The sequence below is a fragment of the Oncorhynchus mykiss genome, chromosome 5 (genome assembly GCF_013265735.2).
Source record: "Oncorhynchus mykiss isolate Arlee chromosome 5, USDA_OmykA_1.1, whole genome shotgun sequence".
NCBI lineage: Eukaryota > Metazoa > Chordata > Actinopteri > Salmoniformes > Salmonidae > Oncorhynchus > Oncorhynchus mykiss.
Window position 1 is genome coordinate 75,901,475 of NC_048569.1, and position 22,626 is coordinate 75,924,100.

The window sequence follows — 22,626 nt, forward strand, 5'->3', positions numbered from 1 at the left end:
TATACCATAAGAAGTTAAAGTAATGGACTGTCGTTTCTCTTTGCTTATTTGAGCTGTTCTTGCCATAATAGGGACTTGGTCTTTTACCAAATAGGGCTATCTTCTGTATACCACCTCTACCTTGTCACAACACAACTGATTGGCTCAAATGCATTAAGAAGGAAAGAAATTACACAAAGTAACTTTTAACAAGGCACACGTGTTAATTTAAATGCATTCCAGGTGACTACCTCATGAAGCTGGTTGAGAGAATGCCAAGTGAGTGTGCAAAGCTGTAATCAAGGCAAAGGGTGGCTACTTTGAAGAAAATATAAAATATATTTTATATGATACCAGATGTATTCAAGTGCAGTCACTGGATCCTGGACTTCCTGATGAGCTTCCCCCAGGTGGTAAGGGGAGGCTACAACACGTCTGCCATGCTGATCATCAACACTGGAGCCCCTCATGGGTGTGTACTCAGTCCCCTCCTGTACTCCCTGTTCACCCACGCCCAAACAAACACTCCAACACCGTTATTAAGTTTGCTGACACCGACAACGATGAGACAGCCTATAGGGAGGAGGTCAGAGAACTGGCAGTGTGGTGCCAGGACAACAACCTCTCCCTCAATGTGAGCAAGACTAAGGAGCTGGTCGTGGACTACAGGAAAAGGCGGGCCAGACCAGCCCCCATTAACATCAATGGGGCTGTAGTGGAGAGGGTCGAGAGCTTCAAGTTCCTTGGTGACCACATCACCAACGAACTATCATGGTCCAAACACACCAAGACACTCATGAAGAGGGCACGACAAAACCTTTCCCCCCCTCAGGAGACTGAAAAGACTTGGCATGGGTCCCCAGATCCTCAAAGTTCTAAAGCTACACCATCGGTTGCATCACCGCCTGGTATGGCAGCTGCTCGGCATCTGGCCGTAAAGCGCTACAGAGGGTAATGCGTACGGCTCAGTACCTCCCTCGGGCCAAGCTTCCTGCAATCCAGAGGAAAGCCCATAAAATTGTTAGATTCCAGTCACCCAAATCATAAACTGTTTTCTTTGTTACCGCACGGCAAGTGGTACCGGACCGCCAAGTCTAGGACCAAAAGGCTCCTTAACAGCTTCTACCCCCAAGCCATAAGACTGCTGAACAATTAAACAAATGACCACCAGACTATTACATTTTTAAGTTTAATTTATTTGGTAAATATTGTCTTAACTCTTTTTGAACTGCACTGTTGGTTAAGGGCTTAAAAGAAAGCATTTGACGGTAAGGTCTGCACTTGTTGTATTCTGCGCATGTGACAAATAAAGTTGATTTGATTCAATATTATTCTACAATGTAGAAAATAGTAAAAATAAAGAAAAACCCTGGAACAAGTACTGTAGGTGTCCAAACTTTTGACTGGTATTTTACATGCCAGCTAAACTTCACAGGCAACGTTTATCATAATACAGTCTCACCTCTCTCTCAGCACAATGACTTTCGGCTGTGTCCGACACCTCTTGCTGAGGGTGAAGAGTTTGTTGACGATTCGTCGGGATTTGGCAATGAGCTGTCTGCTGCTGAGCTCCAGCTGTCTGTAGCGTTGGTGGATGGCCGGCTCCATCTTCCAGAAGTACTGGATGGCAGATGTGTTGAGGGCGTAGAACATCGGGAGTCTCCGCAAAAAGTTCTGGAACTCCTCTGAAAGGCAGACAGGTGTGGAGAGGTTTAATGCCCCCTTGTCATTCTGGTCCGCTTATTTATTTATATGATTCTGTTCATTTTGTCTGATAAAGTCAGACGGCATTAAGGGATCACTTTAGAGAGAGCACATGGGACTTGATTTGCCGGGCCGCGGTGGGGGAAAATGGAAGTGATGCATATGCTAATAGAAAGAGGCAGAAATAAATGTAGGTCTGTGTCTCTGTTTGAAACACCAAGAACCCAGCCAGCTCCTGGCAAAGCAAGCTCATGGCTCTGTGTGCAGAGGCACAACAGCCAAACAGATTGAAAAGCAGCAAAAAATATTACATTGCTTCATGGTAAGTGTTAGGTTTAACGAGTCAAAGAAAAAAAAACGATTTTCAGAGCAATCGATATATGCTTTCATGATTGAATAGATTTTTCAGAATTCAATTCTAATTAATCTGTAATGAGAAAGTGACAGTGATATTTACAATTAACAGTGATGTTGATTATCTCTGATTACAATCGTCATTTGCTCTCAAAGTGATTAGCCATGGTGTAATATGTACTGCTGTGAATTTTTGATAAACCATCGCTATATTAGGAGAGAGATCTCAGATTGCAATTAGAAGTAAACGTAGTAGTGACTTTACGGCCATTAGATTCCATGATGTGCTCGGTAAAGGATGTTTACATGTTTTAAATCAGCCTCCAGCTGCTGCATTCAAATGAATTAGTGTGCTCCATTGCACCCTGAGTAAACCTGCTTAGGCTGGCACCATTCCCGGGACACAAAAAAAAAAAGAAAAAAAAAAAAAAAGTCTGTTCATGCCAAGACTAGAGCGCTGTTTCACTGCCACGACAATGACACCTCATCCCTGAAAGCCCAGGCCTCTTCCCACCATTATTATCTTGTCAGACGATGAAAACAGCTAGGTAACAATGCTTCTCTCTTAATGCCTTCCCACAGCTCTGCTCCGAGGCAAACCACTGCAGAACTACAGGTACTGAACCTGGGCAAATTAAACAGCTCACATCAACAATGCAGTAGGGCAGATGGTGTGGAGGGTATAATTGGTCCAACTGGCTCAGACAGTTACACTATAATGCTGCCAACATCAAGGTTGTGGGTTTAGTCCCTCGCATGGGCCATGTGAATTAAACATACAGTGCCTTCAGAAAGTATTCATACCCCTTGACTTATTCCACATTGTTTTATTACAGCCTGAATTCAAAATGGATTAAATATAACTTTTTCCTCACCCATCGACACACAATACCCTATAATGACAAAGTGAAAACATGTTTATTTTTATGAAATACACAAATATTTCATATACATAAGTATTCACAACCCTGAGTCAATACAGTACATGTTAAAATCGCCAGCGGTTACGGCTGTGAGTCTTTCTGGGTAAGGCTCTACGAGCTTTCCACACCTGGATTGTACAATATTTGCACATTATTCTTTAAAATAATTCTTCAAGCTCTGTCAAGTTGGTTGTTTATCATTGCTAGACAGCCATTTAAGTCTTGCCATATACTATTTTCAAGCAAATTAAAGTAAAAAATTTAACCAGGCCACTCAGGAACATTCAATGTTGTCTTGGGAAGCAACTCCAGTGTATATTTGGCCTTGTGTTTAGGATAATGTCATGCTGAAAGGTGAATTTGTCTCCCAGTGTTTGTTAGGAAATAGACAACCAGGATTTCCTCTAGGATTGTGCTTAGCTATTCTGTTTATTTTTATCATAAAAAACTCCCTAGTCCTTGCCGATGACAAGCACATCCATAACATGATTCCGCCACCACGCTTTAAAATATGAAGAGTGGTACTCGGTGATGTGTTGGATTTGCCCCAAACAGAACACTTGGTATTCAGGACATAAAGTTAATATATTTTTCAATTTTTTTTGTCGTTTTACTTTACTGCCTTATTGCAAACAGGATACATGTTTTGGAATATTTTTATTCTGTAGAGGCTTCCTTTTCACTCTGTCAATTAGGTTAGTATTGTGTAGTAACTACAATGTTGTTGATCCATCCTCAGTTTTCGCCTATCACAGCCATTAAACACCCTCTAACTGTTTTAAAGTCACCATTGGCCTCATGGTGAAATCCTAAAGCAGTTTCCTTCCTCTCCGGCTACTGAGTTAGGAAAGACGCCTGTATCTTTGTAGTGATTGGGTGTAGAAAAGCATCTTCACCATGCTCAAAGGGATATTCAATGTCTGTCCTTCTTGGCGAGGCTTTGGAAAACCTCCCTAGTTTTTGTGGTTAAATCTGTTTGAAATTCACTGCTCAACTGAGGGTCCTTACATGTATGTGTGGGGTACAGAGTTGAGGTTTTCAAAAATCATGTTAAACACTATTCCACACAGAGTTCATTTAATTATTATTTGACTTGTTAAGCAAATGTTTACTCCTGAACATATTTAGGCTTGCCATAACAAATTGGTTGAATACTTATTCACTCGTTTTTATTAAATTTGTACTTTGACATTATGAGGTATTGTGTTTAGGCCAGTGTCAGCAAATTTCTATTTAATCAATTTTAGATTCAGGCTGTAACACAACAAAATGTGGAACAAGTCAAGGGGCGTAAATACTTTCTGGAGTTGCTGTATGCGTTTACAGACTTCTCAAGTGTGACCCGGACATTTAATATGAATAATTCAGCCTTTAAATATACGTGAACCCATAGACAGCAGACGTCACACTGATTTCCGTGTTGTGTAAGGTTCTGTGGCATATATCAGGAGACTGAAAAGATTTGGCATTGGTCCCCAGATCCTCAAAACATTCTACAGCTGCACCATCGAGAGCATCCTGAATGGTTGCATCACCGCCTGGTATGGAAACTGCTCGGCATCTGACCGTAAGGTGCTACAGAGGCTAGTGCCTCCTGCCGTGTACGTCACTGGGACCAAGCTTCCTGCCATCCAGGACCTATATATACACTAGACGGTGTCAGATGAAGTCCCAAAAATGATCAAAAACTGCAGTCACCCAAGTCATAGACGGTTCTCTCTGCTACTGCATGACAAGCGTTACCAGAGCACCAAGTCTAAAAGGTTCCTTAACAGCTTCTACCCCAAATCCATAAGACTTCACAGCTTCTAACCCCCAATCCACCCCCCCCCCCCACCCCTTTTACACTGCTGCTACTCATTGTTCATTATCTAGGCATAGTCACTTTACATGTACAAATTACATCAACTAACCTGTACCCCGCGCATTGACTCAGTATCGGAACTCCCTGTATATGTCCTTGTTATTGTAATTGTTGTAACTTTTTATTTTTTTACTAAAGAAAATATTAAAAATAAATAAAATTAAGTGAAAAAATAAAATGAACTCTATTTTTTGACCTGCATTGTTGGTTAAGGGCTTGTAATAAGCATTTTACGGTAAGGTTTTATTCGGCGCAATACAATTTCATTTGATTTGACATACAGTTGCAGTACATTTGTGCAAGTATATTGAATGTTACAAATTCTCTATATACGCCTCTGTGAGTGTATCATCAATGTCATACTCCCATACCCGACTCTTCAAAGTCCTGGTTGGCCATGTTCCAGGTGTCTCTGATGTGCAGTAGGCTGGCCTCCATGGCCCTCAGGTCCACTTCGGGGCAATTACACTGGGGGAAGCCTGGGCTGCAGCGGCACCAACAGTCATTGTCTCGGCACACAAACTGACCCTCCACGTTACAGCCGATGTAGCTCAGAGCAGCCTGGACGAACCTGACCCTCAGGTACTCTGGTAGGATGGCCTGGAGACCTGAGGAGAGGACATGGTACAGTTTATATATGACAACACTGGCTAAACTTCAAGACAAATTACTGTAATAATGTAAACTAGACTCAAATACTGTATTAACTATAGACTTTCTACTGTAAGTTCCTATAGGACAGAAGAGGTATTTTCTGGTCACTTTATAGATACATTTCCACTGGCTTGTTCATATATGTCTACAAATCCCTGTGATCCACTTAGGAATCCAGAGGTTCGGTTTCCAATGCCAGACAAAGACGAATTGAAGGTAAATTCCTTCTGACACTCTGGTGCCTCTTGTCTAACGTTTGGCAGAGAATATAAACTGTGACAATTCCATCAGAATGTCTGGGTGGGTTCAATTATGGATGGCCAACCTTGCAGATTAATCTTGTTTTCAGGGCTCTGAACCAGAACAGAGCTGACTGAGTCCAGGTTGTCATAGTTACTGCATCCAAGAGGGCCCGTCCTGGTTTCGGTCACCTAGCGGGAAAGACAGAGGCACATGGCAATACTCCACTACACTGTAAAAGAGAGCCACTAAAGTCATAAAAAATGTAAGGATGCAGAGCTGAATGTCATGTGGAATGAGATCAACAACAAGAGTATGCTCACTCAGATCCTACCATCTGTACTTCCACAGGACTAAATATTTTATACCTTATTGAGACACGTTTAAATGTTCATATCAACAAACATTACAAGTAGTAGTACAGTAGTTCAGTTGTTTGGTGTATGATGCAACACCAAGGTTGTGCATTTAGACATATCCACTATTCAGTATAGTCTGTTAGATGATAATTCTCTGTTCAGAGGCCACATTATGTTATATCCAAAAAGTATAGTACATGAATAAGCTTAAGGGTGAGAGGTGGTTTCTTGTCTACTCAGAGAAAGCGATGATGACATACAGTAGCAATGCAACCAAAAAAACACTGTCATCTGACACAAGGGAGAGAAGAATGTGGAGTCTGCAAAAAAAGTAAAAGAAAGAACTACGTATGAAGAATTATTTTCGGTGGCAGCTTCCAATTATGCTTTAAGTCTTGAAAGATGCAGTTACATGCAAGCCTGGCAGACATATCACTAGATTCACGCTGACAAATGAGAAAGACACTGGATCTCTTCTCCTCTGGGTGAGCGGTTAGATCGTTCACAATCACAGCTCAATCCTCCTTGACAAAAGGATGATTTAAAAGCTCCCATATATCAAGGTTTCTCTGCCATCATTCCAAGTCTGGCAGCCTGTGGGCCTATCCATCTCCCTCCTCGTCACTTGCAAGTTATTCTCCCCTAATGCCACAGTGGCTCCTTCTTTTAATATTTTCCCAAAGGGCCAATAAAAGTAACCACATCACCAGTGTAGATCAATGAGGAACTATGGTTCTACATTCAGAAGAAAGGGGACACTTTCCTTTCCCTCTGTGGGCAGAAAAGTTGTCTTTCTTTGACACCTACTTTAAGGTCACTGTGAAAACAGAGGGAAGGGTGAGACACAAGAAAGAAAATGAAGAACAGAAACGTAACTGTATCAAAAAGGTAAGCATTCAAAACAGTAATACACCAGAACCATGACCAACCTTCATACATAAGCAGCAGTGATTCATTATATGATAATCACAAAATATTATTTTCCATTTTTCATTCAACATTGAGGTTTGAGTTACTTTGAAATGGAGAGGGGGGAAGAGGGTTGAGAAAGAGAGAATAAAAACCTCAACTTCAGCAGGCCTATCGACGGCATTTCCATTATTTTTTTTATTGATGCTTCAACGAAAATAATTAAAATCCGAGAAATGTCTAGAGGGATGGGCAGATAAATTTCTAACACAGACAGATGTCCAACTTAAAGGGAAATGTTTTAATTTAAATCTGGATTTTCTATGCATAGCAATGAGACTGCAACAAGGACCAAGTGAAGCCGAGCATACGCACACTTAAATACATTTCTTATAGAAAGGACTAAGAAAAAAAAGAAGTCTTAACAGTTGTTTGTATAAAAGTATGTTCAGTAACTTATTGGGACTTTGGTGGATAGAAAAATGTAAATTAGGTGGAGAGAGAGTGAGCGGGGGTTGTATTAATATGCCATAATCGAGTGCTGACTATCAGAAATTCTAACAGCTGCATTTAATAGGACTGGCGATTGCTCTTAAAGGCTGTCCTGGAATAGGAATGTGCTGCTTGGTTATGTGATGGAGACATGTCTGGTATGCATCATCATATTCTACATTTAAGTAATTCAGCAGACGCTCTTATCCAAACCGAGTAACAGTAGTGAGTGCATATTTTTTTTTACTTCGTACTGGTCCCTGGTGGGACTCAAACCCACAACCCTGGCGTTGCAAGCGCAATGATCTACCAAACTCAGCCACATGAGACTTGATATACGGGAACAGCACTCACTCACAGTATGGATGCTTCTTCTGATTAAGGCAGAGACCAGAGTCCCCTGTCCTGCCTCTGCCAAATAATCTGCCCCTGGGGAATTGTTTAAAGGTCTTGCAAGTGTTTAGTGTTTGGGAATAGCTAATGGTTTAAAGCGAGAATGAAAATAAGCATATCCCAAGTGCTCCAAAGCAATGCAGTAACAACCCTTGTATACTTTTATATGCATGGTGCAATAACTCAAATGACAAGGAAGCTCAATTATTTTCTAAATGCAAGCATTATTAATATTATTATTATACCACTAAGGCAAAGGCATGGAAACTGATGAAGATCATGCCTTCTGTTAATTCCACCTATGAGAAATTCCACAAAAGCAGAATATAATACATAAAATGCCAGTAAGTGAGCCCCAGATGTCAGATATTTAAATAATAATGGGTATTAAGAGGCCTATACACCAACCTGTTAAAAAAGTATGGAATGGCATTAATGTTTGGGACCGGCGCTTCTTTGGAAATTGCTTTTTTCACGGCACCACAGAGAATCGTCCTGTTTTTAATCACTAGGCATAGCCTTAGTAGATGCAGCATATCCCCATTTGCATCCTAGATGTGTTTACGCGTGTTTAGACATTCTTTGAGGATTCCGGCAAGATGTTTTAAAACCACTTTGTTGCACTGGCTTACACTACGATGTCAACCAGAGCTGGGGATCAGCTTATCGACTTGAAGAGAGAAAAAATAAACTAGCATGAGATTATATTTGTGCCCCCTAAATAAATGGAGGCTCATTGAAATCCGCAGGGGAGCAGCAGAGGACCTTTAAGAGAAGAAAGTAGGAGTTAATACTGTGGCAAGGCAAACTATGATATGCTGTTTTTTTTAGATGGGGCTGAGAGAGAGACTCCTTTTGATTTGGAACAAATTATCGTCCCTCTTCCCTTCTCTCAGAGCTTAATAATTCTGGTGCTCTTGGCAGACAATGTTGCAAAGAGAGGAAACAGAGCTGGCTAAAGGTTAAGATTACTCACAACTTGCATATTAGTAGCTTGACTGACGATGACCCAGACAGAGGTTAAAGGGTAAGTGAAGCCAACTGCAGCTCATACCTTTATCTAATTTGTAAAGTCCTCCCAGAGTATATAAGACCTTGATAGAAAATAACAAACTTCCTCTAGTTTTTACATCTGAGGGTGTCTTTTTCTTGAGGGGGAGGACGTGGCAAAACGTTAAAGAGGACACAACAATATAATAACGAAGATGACAACATCTGTATGAAATGAATAATTCATTGATACACAAGGGATAAAACAAGACAGTTTTTTTTATTTATCCACATCAAATCTGTTCTACATCGTGAACAACTGCAACCATATTTTCTCACTAGATTTCCAAAGCTCAGCCTCACAAATTATCTTTATTCCCCTACAAATGAACCATAAGAGGACATGAATGACTAAACACTGCAGTAGCAAGGCAGCAAATTGGGTCAAAAACACTCCTGTCCTCTCCCCATCGATGGCTAGTTGTTTTTCAGGCTAATTGTAATAAACCTTAGTAGAAACGGACCTGGGTTGTAAATCAAACTTTAACCACTTGATTTATGTCCACCCAGCACTGTTAGTATCTCCTGTCAGTGTTTCTTGCTCGCTGGTAGGTTAAAGCACCGATTATTACAGATGGCAGAACCCCAGTATTCTTCATATGTCTTCTATTCATTAGCGTGACACCTTAACTCATACCCAAAATGGCTGACAAATGGGGCAAGCTCTAAGAAATTGTTGAAATAGAACCGAGGATTCATCACTCTGATGCGTAATTGTAGAGGCACCACTTCCCTTCGCCTCCCCTCTTTATCTTTTTCATTTTTCCTTTCCCTTTATTTTTCACCTGAAGTGTTATAGCTATAGCTCCTACATTATACCAGGACAACAGGCTTTTCTCCTCCTGAAATCTGTTCTCTTAAAGCCGTTGTCCGGTGCCCTCTTTCTAAGAGATGCTTTTGTTTTGCCATCCGTCTTCATCTTGACGAGGTAAAAATCCATGGCCTGAATTAAAGGCAGCTGATGCTGTGAATATTTCACATCAGTCACCCGAAACTGCCTCCTAAACAAATGCACCTCAGAGGACTTCTGCTCCATTCATCTCAATCAGACGATTTTAGCAGCACTTTGTCCACGAGAACGCTGCCAACAAAGCCATGATGTGTCCCGTTGCCAATTCACTTTAAGGAATATATGGCCTTATCTGTCTGTGGTGGCCAAAGATGGGATAGCAATGGGAAAAGTCAATGATAAACAGATGGATGCTTTCAAACTACAAGTGAGTTTATAACTCTACATCATCTTAGATAATGTTCAAAATCAATGTTGAACTGTACAATTGTGTCAGGTATGACTGTCACATGTATTTTAGCACACACCTACTCCCCTCCCCCACATTCTTTAGAAGTTGTTCCCCAAACCTCAAGATGTACAAAACAGTCTAGCAGTCCAGTTTTAAACAATCACATATAAATAAATGTAAATTCGACACCAGTGGCTCACCAGCTGGTGAAACACTGCTCTCATACAAGGTGTCTGTCTATACATGGGAAATTCCTCAATGATAATCCTCTCATTGCCACAGGTACATGTAAACAAATCACAGGCTCACATGGAAACGAATCACCCCAAATACGGAGTCTGACAAACATGTCCTGCTGTGCAAAGGGCAAACTCAGCCGATCACACTCATTACTCGGTAATAATGACTGACACAGTGATTAATGGACCCAGCTAGAGGGCTCTGGGAATGAATGTGTGTGTGGGGGGGGGGGGAGGGGCCATGGATGCAATCTGGATGTGGTGCAGCTTGTAGGTTTACCTTAATGGCTGTGGATGCTATCTGGATGTGGTGCAGCTTGCGCAGCGTGCTCTCTCTGTCGATGAAGTAAGAGGCAGCCAGTTGGTGCAGGGCCTCTAGAGTCACGGCTGTACCGTTGGCCTCTCTCGTCTCCACCGTTCTACTCAACCTCCGCTTGTCCACAAAGATCATTAATGACTCCTCCCCTAAACACACACAGAGTGGAGCAGAATATGCACTGAGAACTGGGCTGGAGAATAGAACAACACATTCAATATGACACCTTTACAGCAAAGAGAGAATTTACTGTTTGCGTTTCTGAAGCTAAGCATCAGCAGCATACAGAGGATTGGGTTAAAAGAGCACCAATAAATACATATTATTCTTACCCCCCAGGGTGGCTGAGAGCAGGAAGTGTGTTCCGTACTTCCTGATGATGCTGTCTGTAATGGAGCTGAGGCTGGGCCGTCTGCCCAGGTGCCTGATGGTCTGGAGGAACTCTGGGTCCAGGGGCAGGGCCAGACCATTGTTGTCCTGTCTCTCTAGAGCCAGGCTGTTCACTTTCCAGCGGCCAAACTCCCTGCAATGTCAGACACATATTAGCGCACACACACACACACACACACACACACACATTAACAAACACAGGCAGCGATGCACATGTGCCGGGCGCCCCCTCCCCCCAGGGCAGGCTTCATTTGCAAACACCCTCTTTCATAGTCATAGTGAAGACAGAGGAAAAAGGTCTCAAGAGGATGTTACAGCCAGCCAACAGCCTTGCCCTGTGTGAGGAGACTAATTTTTAGATTCAGGCAATGCTGGGTGGGAAATGTGTCTGCACGCCATGACATCTCCGGTGCCATTTCTTAAAATATGAATGATGCCATGGTGTTTACACTATTCTGAGAAGGTCTCTCTCGCTCTCTTTCTCTCCGAGGGCACAAGGCTCCCCATCATTACGCACACCTGCCCCCCATTACACAAATCAGCAATTATTGGACTCAATCACCTCTGTCATTACCTCCCCTATGTCTGTCTGTTCCCCCGCACTGTTTCCTGCTTCAGCATTGATTGTCATATGTCCTTGTCCTGACGCTGTTCCTGTCTTGTTCGATGTCTGTTCCGATTAAATGTTTGACTCTCCGTACCTGCTTCTCTACTCCAGTGTCGGTCCTTACAGATTACCATGCAGCTCAAACAGCCCATAATAACCAGGCTTCAGTGGTCAAGCCTATTATGGAGAGAAAGGATCAATGTAAAACTGTCAGAAATTAGTGCTGCGGATTTTAATGGAATAACAATGGAGGTGATCTACTGTGGGTCGTAATAGTTTATCAGGTCTGTCGTGGAACAATCAGGGAAAACACACGGGCACGCACCCGCACACACGCTCAAGAGTCCACAGTAGCTGTCAATCAAAAACTCACTTTTCTGGGGGAAAAGTCCCCCCAGAGAAGAAAAACACACAAAAAAGTAGCCAACAGGAATCAGCTCATTAGGGCCTGTTTCACGATGCCGTTTTTCCATAACGAGGGTCAATTACTGGTATTCCTGCCACTGAGCCGTGGGGGAGAGAAGGAGGGAGCGAGTAGAGCAGAGCTTAACCGTGATCGACACAAAGCCTCGCCAGGCTTGTTGATGTACAGTTACGGATGCTGGTTAGCAAGGGCACACACAAACACCCTAGCGAGTTAGCTAGCATTAGCACTGGGCAATACCACCACTGGCCCCCTGTAGGGATGCTAGGACACTGACAGCCTTATTTATTAAAAAAAATACAATTTTAAAGAACGCAATGGTAAATCTTAGCACTGGCAGTAGTGCCATAGGTCAGGCAGTGTGTCAGAAATATTTTTGCTATTTTCACAGTGGGAATTATGGGTGCAGTAGCTGGCTGTGTCACATAAGGGCTTGACCCCTCACTGCCCAATCAGAACGTGCTCCATGTCTAAATACAGTACGTGGTTGCTTTAAGTTGTGTATTAAGAGTCTTATGTATTGCATTGTTTTCAACTCCAATTCAAACTGCTGTAGTCTAGTTTATAAAATACCCTACAGAAACAAAATAACAAAAATGTAAGCCAATCCCATATTTGCTAAATAGCCTATTGTGGTAAACCGTGGGGTGTTGGGTTGAATGTTCAGAGATTGACACAGAGACAGGGAGGCGTTAATCAGAAAACAACTTTACTTAAGACAGAAAATAAATATATCAAAGAAATAACTTCGGTTTTGCTCGGTCTTCCATCTCTCTCTAAACCGGTGTCCGTCTCTCTCCCTTCTCTCCCGCGGTGTGCCATCGTGCTCCTTTTTTTTAGCCTCCACAGCTGGTTGGCAATTTCCTCTAATTACTTCCATTTAACTGACCATGTCGGGGTGCCCAGCTCCCGGAATCCCAACAGAGGGAGCCAACAACGCCTCACGTACGTCCCCTCTATGACCATCCCCCGGGGTAGACCTCCTGCGCATAAACCACAGCCTGTAACTTACAGATGTGCACAGTGACAATTGGGAGTCACAATTATGTCATCTCGATAAGCCGCTGCGTACTCACTGTGCTGCCACAAACTCGGTCCATGCCCCGTGGAGCCCGAAAGGCAGAACTCGGTAGTGGTATAGCCCCCCCCGGGTTGGAGAAGGCAGTCTTCTCCCAGAAGGCCGCTACCAGTGGCACCTGCCAGTACCCCTTCGTTAGGTCCAAGGTGCTGACGTATCTCGCTGTCCCCAAGTGGTCGATCAGTTCGTCCACCCAGGGCATGGGGTAGGCATCAAACTTACTGATCTCTTTCAGGCCCCGGAAGTCATTACAGAAGCGGATGGTTCCGTCCAGTTTTGGAACCAGCACTATGGGGCTAGACCACTCACTGAGACTCCTCCAGTACCCCCATTTCTAACATTGTTGTCACTTCCCGCTGGACCACCAACCTCCGGGCTTCTGGTATTCGATATGGCCATTTACGCACTTTTTCTCCCGGAACAGTGTGGATCTGATGTTCCACGAGGTCCGTGGGGGTCGGCTGCTCTTCCCAGACCTCTTTGGCTAGGTCCAGCAGCCCGCGGGGCCGACGGCCATACAGGAGCTCAAAGGGGGAGAACCCCGTGGATGCTTTGGGTACCTCACGCACTGAAAACATCAGGTGGGGCAGCAGCTGGTCCCAGGTCCTCCAGTCTCTCTCGATGACCTGTGACATGTTTCAGGGTCTTATTGAAGCGTTCCACCAGCCCATCGGTTTGTGGATGGTACACACTGGTCCTCACTTGTTTGATTCGTAACAGATTGCAGACATCCTTCATCACACAAGACAGGAACACGGTGCCCTGGTTTGTCAGGATTTCCTGCAGAATCCCCACCTGGCTGAATAAATGTAAGAGCTCCCGTGCGATACCTTTGGATGCCGCCGTGCGTAGCGGTATTGCCTCAGGATAACGGGTGGCATAATCCATGAATACCAGGATGTATTGGTGTCCCCTCGCGGTCTTCACCAACGGACCCACCAGATCGATTGCCAACCGCTCGAATGGCACTCCTATAATGGGCAAGGGAACCAAAGGGTCTCGATACTGCACCCTCGGAGCTGTGATCTGGCACTCCAGGCAACCACGGCAGTCGTCCTCCATGGTGCGTTTGACTCCAGGCCAGTGGAACCGGTTCCCGATCCGCTCCCTGGTTTTCTCGAACCCCAGGTGTTCCCCAAGCAGGTGGGTGTTGTCAAGCTGCAACACAGTCCTAACATACTGTCTGGGTATGAGTAACAAGTCTTTGGTCTCCCCATTATGCTTTACTACCTGATACAATAAAGTATGCTTAATTGCGAAGTGGGGGTAGCACCAATCACTTAACCCAGGTAACAGTACGCCATCCACCGGCATCACCTGGGCCCTAGCATTCTGGAGATTTGGGTCTTCTAATTGGGCCGTCCCGAAATGACCCGTGAGGATTCCCATGTTGGGAGGTCCGTCTAGGGCTTTCAACTCCATTAAGTGTAGCCTGAGGTCTTCCTTGCACAGTGGCTCGCTTGCCGGAGCGGGGTCGTCTCCCTTCTCCGGGTCCGACTCAGGCCCAGTGGACACCTCTTGTGGCGGGGGTTGGGTGACACACGTCACAATCTTTTTTCCTTTTCTTCCTTCCTTCCGTGCTCGCCTACCCAGGTCCCTCCTCCACAGTGCCTGGAAGAGAGGGCAGTCTCGACCGAGGAGAATGGACACTGGTAGGTTAGGCACAGCTCCCACGTGCATCTGGCACTCCCCCTTTGGGGTGGGTATCCTCACGGCCACCATTGGGTACCTCTTCGTGTCCCCATGTACACAGGACACTGTCACCTCATCCCCCTGTTCCTCCTTCCCCTCTCACGTGAGCCACTGCGGGTGGGCCAGGGTCACCATGCTACCGGAGTCCAGCAGAGCGCTGGTGTCGATGCCATCGATTCGTACCGGAACCATCGGAGGGGCCGTCTCGGTGTGCGCCCAACAGGAGGTGACGTAACTCGCCATCCGGGTTATCCCCGAGCTGGGAGGTGCAGAGGGCATGGCCTCCTCCCAGCCGGGACAGGTCCACGCAAGGTGCCCCAGCTCACCACTTTCATAGCAGCATCTCTGATCGGGGTCCAGCAGCCGCCGGCGTCGTCGGTTTGGGTCACCCTCCCGCTTCACAGTCTTGGCTGGTCCCGTCCAGGCCCCCTTCCGCTCCTCGTCTCTCTTTGTGTTGGTTGACCCCCTCGCCGTGTCTCCTCTCTACGCTCGGCCCCCTCTCAGCAGGTCCTGTGTGTTCTGGTGAATTTCCACCACTGTCAGCAATTCCTCCAGGCTCTTGGGGTTCTACATGCTCACCGTCTTCTTCATCTCGTAGGGCAGGGCCCAAAAGTATTTATCCAGGACGGGTTTGTCGAGCATCGGGAGGGGTCAACGGCCCAGTCGTGGACCAATTGTGCACGGCGTATGAGATTGAACCCATAACGGCTTAGTATCTCCCGTTTGAGTCCCTCATAATTTGCAGCCTGGTCAGTGTTCAAATCAAAGTAGGCCTTCTGGGCCTTCCCAGAGAGGTAGGGTGCCAACAGGCTGGCCCACTGGGGCTTGGGCCATCCTTCCAGCTGTGCTGTCCTCTCGAAGGTGCACAGATACGACTGCACGTCATCTTCCTCGCTGAACTGAACCAAGAACTGATTCGGGCCAGACTCCTGAGCCCTCCCAACCTTCAACTGGGCTACCTCCGCTACCAGTCTGTGGTTTTGTTGGTGCTGCTCCTCCAGCGCTTGCTCCTGGAGAGCCTGTTGCTTCTGCTGGCTGAGGATGAAGTGAGCCGCCAGCTCCTCCATGGTTATCTCCGCACACTCGACCCCACGGGACCTAAATCTATTTAGTTGCCCGCATTCTCCACCATATGTGGTAAACCGTGGGGTGTTTGGTTGAGCATACAGAGATTGACACAGACAGGGAGGCGTTAATTAAGTAAAGTTGTTTTTCTGACTAAGACAAAATAAATATATCAAAGAAATAACTTTGGTTTTGCTCGGTCTTCCTTCTCTCTCTAAACCGGTGTCCGTCTCTCTCCCTTCTCTCCCGCGGTGTGCCATCGTGCCCCTTTCATTTTAGCCTCCACAGCTGGTTGGCACTTTCATCTAATTACCTCCACTTAGCTGTCCATGTCGGGGTGCCCAGTTCCTGTATTCCCAGCAGAGGGAGCCAACATCGCCTCACGTACCTCCCCTCTATTACCATCCCCCGGGGTAGACCTCCTGGGATACCATACTATGTTGAACATGTTTGAAGTCTATATTGTTCTAAGTAATTTCATGGCTTCAATAGGCCTATGAAAATATATTGTTTAACATAGCATTCCACTAATATAGGGGCTAGGCCTACTGTAAATTACACTGTCTCAGCGTTGGACATGCCAAACATGGTCAATAAGTAAGAAATTCACTATTGATAAGACCAACAAAAAAGTGAATAATTGTAATTAAATTTCATAAAAAATTCAACAACAACTTGTTTTAAATAGGCCATGTCCAAATACAGGTACAGGCACCATACTGTAATTGCTTCACGTGGGCAAATACTGTAATATTAATCAATTCAACTTAGTCTGGAGGGTTTTACAAACATCCAAACTTTTCACAGGAGCTGGACATAGATTCAATACAACCCCCGACCCCCAGAGTCTATTGATGACCAGTGTATCAATATAAGTAACATAATAAAAATATTCCCATCAAACTCTGTTAGTTTAACCTAAAAATATAGGTTCTTTGCATGGGCTGCGTCTCAATTCACTGCATCCTCCTAAAGTATGTCGCCCTTCCACATCTGTGGTAGAAAGTGGCAGAGTCTTCTCACTAAACCATCTGAACGGTTGGTTTACAAACTAATATGACCCCACAGTAGAAAGGGGACTCTCACAAATACAATGGTATTCTCCGTTTGAATAGGCCTCTAAGCTCTACGACTATCTAAAGGTAACCCATACAAATGAATGGAAGTACGGAGGTAGTTTTGACAATATGGGGTTAAATGTGTAATCAATAAAAAAAAATTAAAAAAAAAGGTTAAAGAAGGACTTTTAAGCCTTGAGACATGGATTGTGTATCTGTGCAATTCATAGGGAAAATGAAGAAAAAATATTTAAGTGCCTCTGAGCAGGATATGGTAGTAGGTGGCAGGCACACCAGTTTAAGTGTCAAGACTGGACACCAACTTGGCACAACTGTGGGAAGCATGGATGTTTGTCCTAGCCATTGAATATTTCAGTTGCGCTGCCTAGAAATTGACAGTTTGGCACACATAATTTCACAGAAAACTCATTGTTACAGTAATTTCCTTTTTGTCTGGATAATGAAGACTTTTTTTAAATTACAGTAATCAGCTCTAATTTAAAATGTTTCCTGTAAAATAATGGTTTATGTCAATTATAACAAATGACAACATTTTTTAGGGAAATCATTCTATTTTAACATACTGTATGTAAATGTACTTTTACGTGGAAATCAGAGTCAAGACATTTAGTTCACTGTGAATAAAATAACAATTTAACAGTTATGGAAATACACAACCAAAATACAGTAACTTCTGATTAAAGTAGCGGTTTTAAGACCTAAATTAACTCAAACATATTGTAGACATACATTGCGTGCGTGTGTGTATCGGTTTGTCAATAACAGCTGGTGCGCGATGTCTAATATTAAATAAGTCTCAAGGTATTGCTCGCCTGAAGTAGAGTACCTTATGATAAGCTGTAGAGCACACCATCTACCAAGAGTTCTCATCTATATTATTCATAGCCATCTATTTACCACCACAAACCGATGCTGGCACTAAGACCGCACTCAACGAGCAATAGAAGGCCCCAAGCAAACAAGAAAATGCTCATCAAGAAGCGGCATGCCTAGTGGCCGGGGACTTTAATGCAGGCAAACTTAAATCGGTTTTACCTAAATTCTACCAGCATGTCACGTGCAACCAGAATTTTTTTTTTTTTTTTTTTTTTTACTCTAGACCACCTTTACTCCACACACAGATACACATGGAAAGCTCTCCCTCACCCTCCATTTGGCAAATCTTACAATAATTCTATCCTCCTAAATCCTGCTTACAAGCAAAAACTAAAGCAGGTAGTACCAGTGACTCGCTCAATATGGAAGGGTCAGATGACGCAGATGCTAAGCTACAGGACTGTTTTGCTAGCACAGACTGGAATATGTTCTGGGTTTTCATCCAATGGCATTGAGGAGTTTACCAACGTCATCAATAAGTGCATCGACAACATTGTCGCCACAGTGACTGTACACACATATCCCAACCAGAAGCCATGGATTACAGGCAACATACACATCGAGCTAAAGGCTAAAGCTGCCACTTTCAATGAGTAAATAGTATAAAAAACAATCACCATTAGTGGCTGTATACAGTCATGAGTAAAGCGGAAAACGCTCATCCAAAGGCGGTGCTCCTTGTGGCCTTCATGCAGGAAAACTCTAATCTGTTTTACCTAATTTCTAACAGCATGTTAAATGTGCCACCAGAGGAAAACAATTCTAGACCCCATTTACTCCACACAGAGATGGGTACAAAGCTCTCCCTCACCCTCCAAATTTGGAGTGGCATCTGACAGCAGCGAAGATAACATATTTGAAATAATGCATGCAAGATTAAAAATAAATTAGAAAGATACACCACAATGTCAAAGAAAAAAAGTGGAAATAAAAATCTATTTAACAATTTAGAAATGAAATATTCGTGTCATGTTGGCTGCTCACTGGAAGTTTCTCAACATTTTTATTTTCTCTTGCAAAGCCACAATTCTTATATATGTCTACCTTGTGTGCATGCTCATTTAAAAAAAAAAATATTTAACCTTTATTTAATCAGGTAGGCGAGTTGAGAACAAGTTCTCATTTACAACTGCGACCTGGCCAAGATAAAGCAAAGCAGTGCGACAAAAACAACAGAGTTAAACATAAGCAAACATACAGTCAATAACACAAAATAAAATAAAGATTTTTCTATGCATGTACAGTGTGTGTAAATAATATGGGGACGATGTAGTTGCGTGCGCCATTTACAGATTGGCTGTGTACAGGTACAGTGCGGGTAAGCTGCTCTGACAGCTGATGCTTAAAGTTAGAGGGGGAGATATGAGATTCCAGCTTCAAAGCTTTTTGCAATTCGTTCCAGTCATTGGCAGCAGAGAACTGGAAGGAAAGGCAGCCAAAGGAAGAGTTGGCTTTGGGGATGACCAGTGCAATATACCTGCTGGAGCACGTACTACAGGTGGGTGTTGTTATGGTGACCAGTGAGCTGAGATAAGGCAGGGCTTTACATAGCAAAGACTTATAGATTACCTGAAGCCAATGGGTTTGGCGACGGATATGTAGTGAGAGCCAGCCAACGACAGCATACAGGTCGCAGTGGTGGGTAGTATATGGGGCTTTGGTGACAAAACGGATGGCACTGTGATAGACTGCATCCAATTTTCTGAGTAGAGTGTTGGAGGCTATTTTGTAAATGACATCGCCGATGTCAAGGATCGGTAGGATAGTCCGTTTTAGAAGGGTATGTTTGGCGGCATGAGTGAAGTAGGCTTTGTTGCGAAAAAGTAAGATGAATCCAGATTTAATTTTGGATTGGAGATGCTTAATGTGAGGCTTTAAGGAGAGTTTACAGTCTAACCAGACACCTAGGTATTTGTAGCTGTCCACATATTCTAGAACCATCCAGAGTAGTGATGCTAGTCGGGCGGGAGGGTGCAGGCAGCAATTGGTTGAAGAGCATGCACTTAGTTTTACTAGCATTTAAAAGCAGTTGGAGGCCAGGGATGGAGTGTTGTATGGCGATGAAGCTCATTTGGAGGTTTGTTAGCACAGTGTCCAAAGAAGGGCCAGACGTATACAGAATGTCATCTGGGTAGAGGTGGATCAGAGAATCACCAGCAGCAAGAGTAACATCATTGATATATCCTCTTTGGGCTGAGATCCCGCTAACGGGATTGATAAGACAACAGCCAGTGCAAGACTCCAAATTCAAAACAGAAATCCCATAATTAAAATTCCTCAAACATACAAGTATTTGAGACTATTTTAAAGATGCACTTCATGTCAATCCCACCACGGTGTCCGATTTCAAAAAGGCTTTACAGCGAAAACAAACCAAAATGTTAGGTCAGAGCCAAGTCACAGAAAAACAGCTGTTTCCAGCCAAAGAGAGGAGTCACAAAAAGCTGAAATCGAGATAAATGTATCACTAACCTTTGATGATCTTCATCAGATGACACTCATAGGACTTCATGTTACACAATACATGTATGTTTATTTCGATAAAGTTCTCAGTTTACATTTGCGCGTTATGTTCAGAAGTTCCAAAACATCCGGTGATTTTGCAGAGAGCCATATCAATTTACAGAAATACTCATAATAAGCATTGATAAAAGATACAACTATTATGCACGGAATTATAGATACACTTCTCCTTTATGCAACCACTGTCAGTTTTCAAAAAAACTTAACGGAAAAATCACCATGCTATAATCTGAGTACGGCGCTCAGAGACCAAAACAACCCAAACAGATATCTGCCATGTTGTGGAGTCAACAGAAGTCAGAAATAGCATTATAAATATTAACTTACCTTTGATGATCTTCATCCGAATGCACTCCCAGGAATCCCAGTTCCACAATAAATGTTTGTTTTGTTCGAAAATTGCCATCATTTATGTCCAAATACCTCCTTTTTTGTTAGCGTGTTCAGTCCAGTATTCCAAATCCATGACGCACGATCACTAGGAGCAGACGAAAAGTAAAAAAGTTCTGTTACAGTTCGTAGAAACATGTCAAACGATGTATAGACTCAATCTTTAGGATGTTAACATAAATCTTCTATAATGTTCCAACCGGAGAATTCCAGAATTGTCTGTAGAATTGCAATGGAACTCAAGCAAACTCTCACGTGAATGAGCGTGGCCAGCTCGTGGCTCTCTGGCAGACCTCTTACTGATTCCCCTCTCATTCGCTCCCAATTCACAGTAGAAGCCTTAAACAAGGCTCTAAAGACTGTTGACATCTCGTGGAAGCCTTATGAAGTGCACTGTTTCGTCGATAGGCAATGAGTTGAAAACCTACAAGCCTCAGATTTCCCACTTCCTGGTTGGATGTTCTCAGGTTTATGTCTGCCATACGAGTTCTGTTATACTCACATATATCATTCAAACAGTTTTAGAAATGTCAGAGTGTTTTCTATCCCAATATACTAATAATATGCATATCTTAGCTTCTGGGACCGAGTAGCAGGCAGTTTAGTCTGGGCACCTTTATCATCCAAGCTACTCAATACTGTCCCCGGACAACAGGCCCTCCGATTTGGCACAATGAACTCTATCTGAGAAGTAGGTTGGTGAAACAGGCGATGCAGTCATTTGAGAAGCCAAGGCTATTGATTCTGCCAATAAGAATGCAGTGATTGACAGAGTCGAAAGCCTTGGCCAGGTCGATGAAGAAAGACCTTGAGCGTAGTAGCTGAGGTGCACCCATGACCATCTCGGAAACGAGATTGCATAGTGGAGAAGGTACTGTGGGATTCGAAATGGCCGGTGATCGGTTTATTAACTTGGCTTTCAAAGATTTTAGAAAGGCAGGTGTTATGACGTTGGCCTGTTGGGGAGGTTAATGACCCTCAGAAATACCTTTCCCTTTTTCTCTCTCTCTACTTTATTAGAGTTGACTCTTGTAAAGCCTTTGTAACATAGTCTGGTAACAGCCACTGAGCGTTTTGAAGCAGAAACACCAGGAGATTTGGTTGAAAGGTTACATCCATTCTCATAATAACGCGGCCACTGACAACTTGTACATAGGGTCTGAACTTTTTGTTTGCGCCTCGGGTACCAACACCACCCATTGGTGGGGGAGGGGATCCAGAGACTCAAAGGGGGAGAATAGTAGCCCAGACCCATGATGAGCCTCATCGAGACGTTGGGTGGGTCGAGACTACAGACAACACCGTACGAGGCCGCCAGAGCATAAATCAAATCTAGTTGTAAACTCCCCTATGAGAACAGTGAGGACAACTGGTCCCCTTGAGTACCAGTACCAATACCACCGACAATCCAGCAAGAGGATAAGTAACCTCACAAGTTAAATTGCTATTGATAATAGCGACATAGGAGTCAGAGTGTAACACGGGGAAGGGAATCTCCATTCCACTCTTCCAATGGTTAACACACATGCCACTAATAAATAGAACCCTCCATACGAATGGTTCCGTGCTTAAAGAGTACTTCCGTTGTCAGGTTAGCTCCTCTGTGGATAACATAGCTATGAAGTAGACTTCTTCATACCTACCGCCACTACAATAGTGGAAGACAGTGACTGGTAGTAAAACCAATACAGACTCCCTCAACACCAATTCTGACTGACCTCCAGGCATTGACCTGAAAATTACCTGACTACGTCCGACTCATTCTGAACAAGTTGTAATCTGCCA

General features: G+C 43.8%; 1 protein-coding gene across 1 annotated transcript in view; it reads right to left on the reverse strand.

The window, feature by feature from the left end:
* LOC110524582 (BMP/retinoic acid-inducible neural-specific protein 3) overlaps positions 1-22,626 on the reverse strand; it is a 72,261-nt gene that overhangs the window by 19,246 nt on the left and 30,389 nt on the right. The window contains exons 3-7 of the mRNA XM_021604383.2: positions 11,050-11,240; positions 10,682-10,866; positions 5,804-5,909; positions 5,196-5,432; positions 1,442-1,664 (exon numbers count right to left, since the gene is read on the reverse strand). Of these exons, the coding sequence (XP_021460058.1) occupies positions 1,442-1,664; positions 5,196-5,432; positions 5,804-5,909; positions 10,682-10,866; positions 11,050-11,240 (942 nt within the window). The remainder of the gene's footprint in view (positions 1-1,441; positions 1,665-5,195; positions 5,433-5,803; positions 5,910-10,681; positions 10,867-11,049; positions 11,241-22,626) is intronic.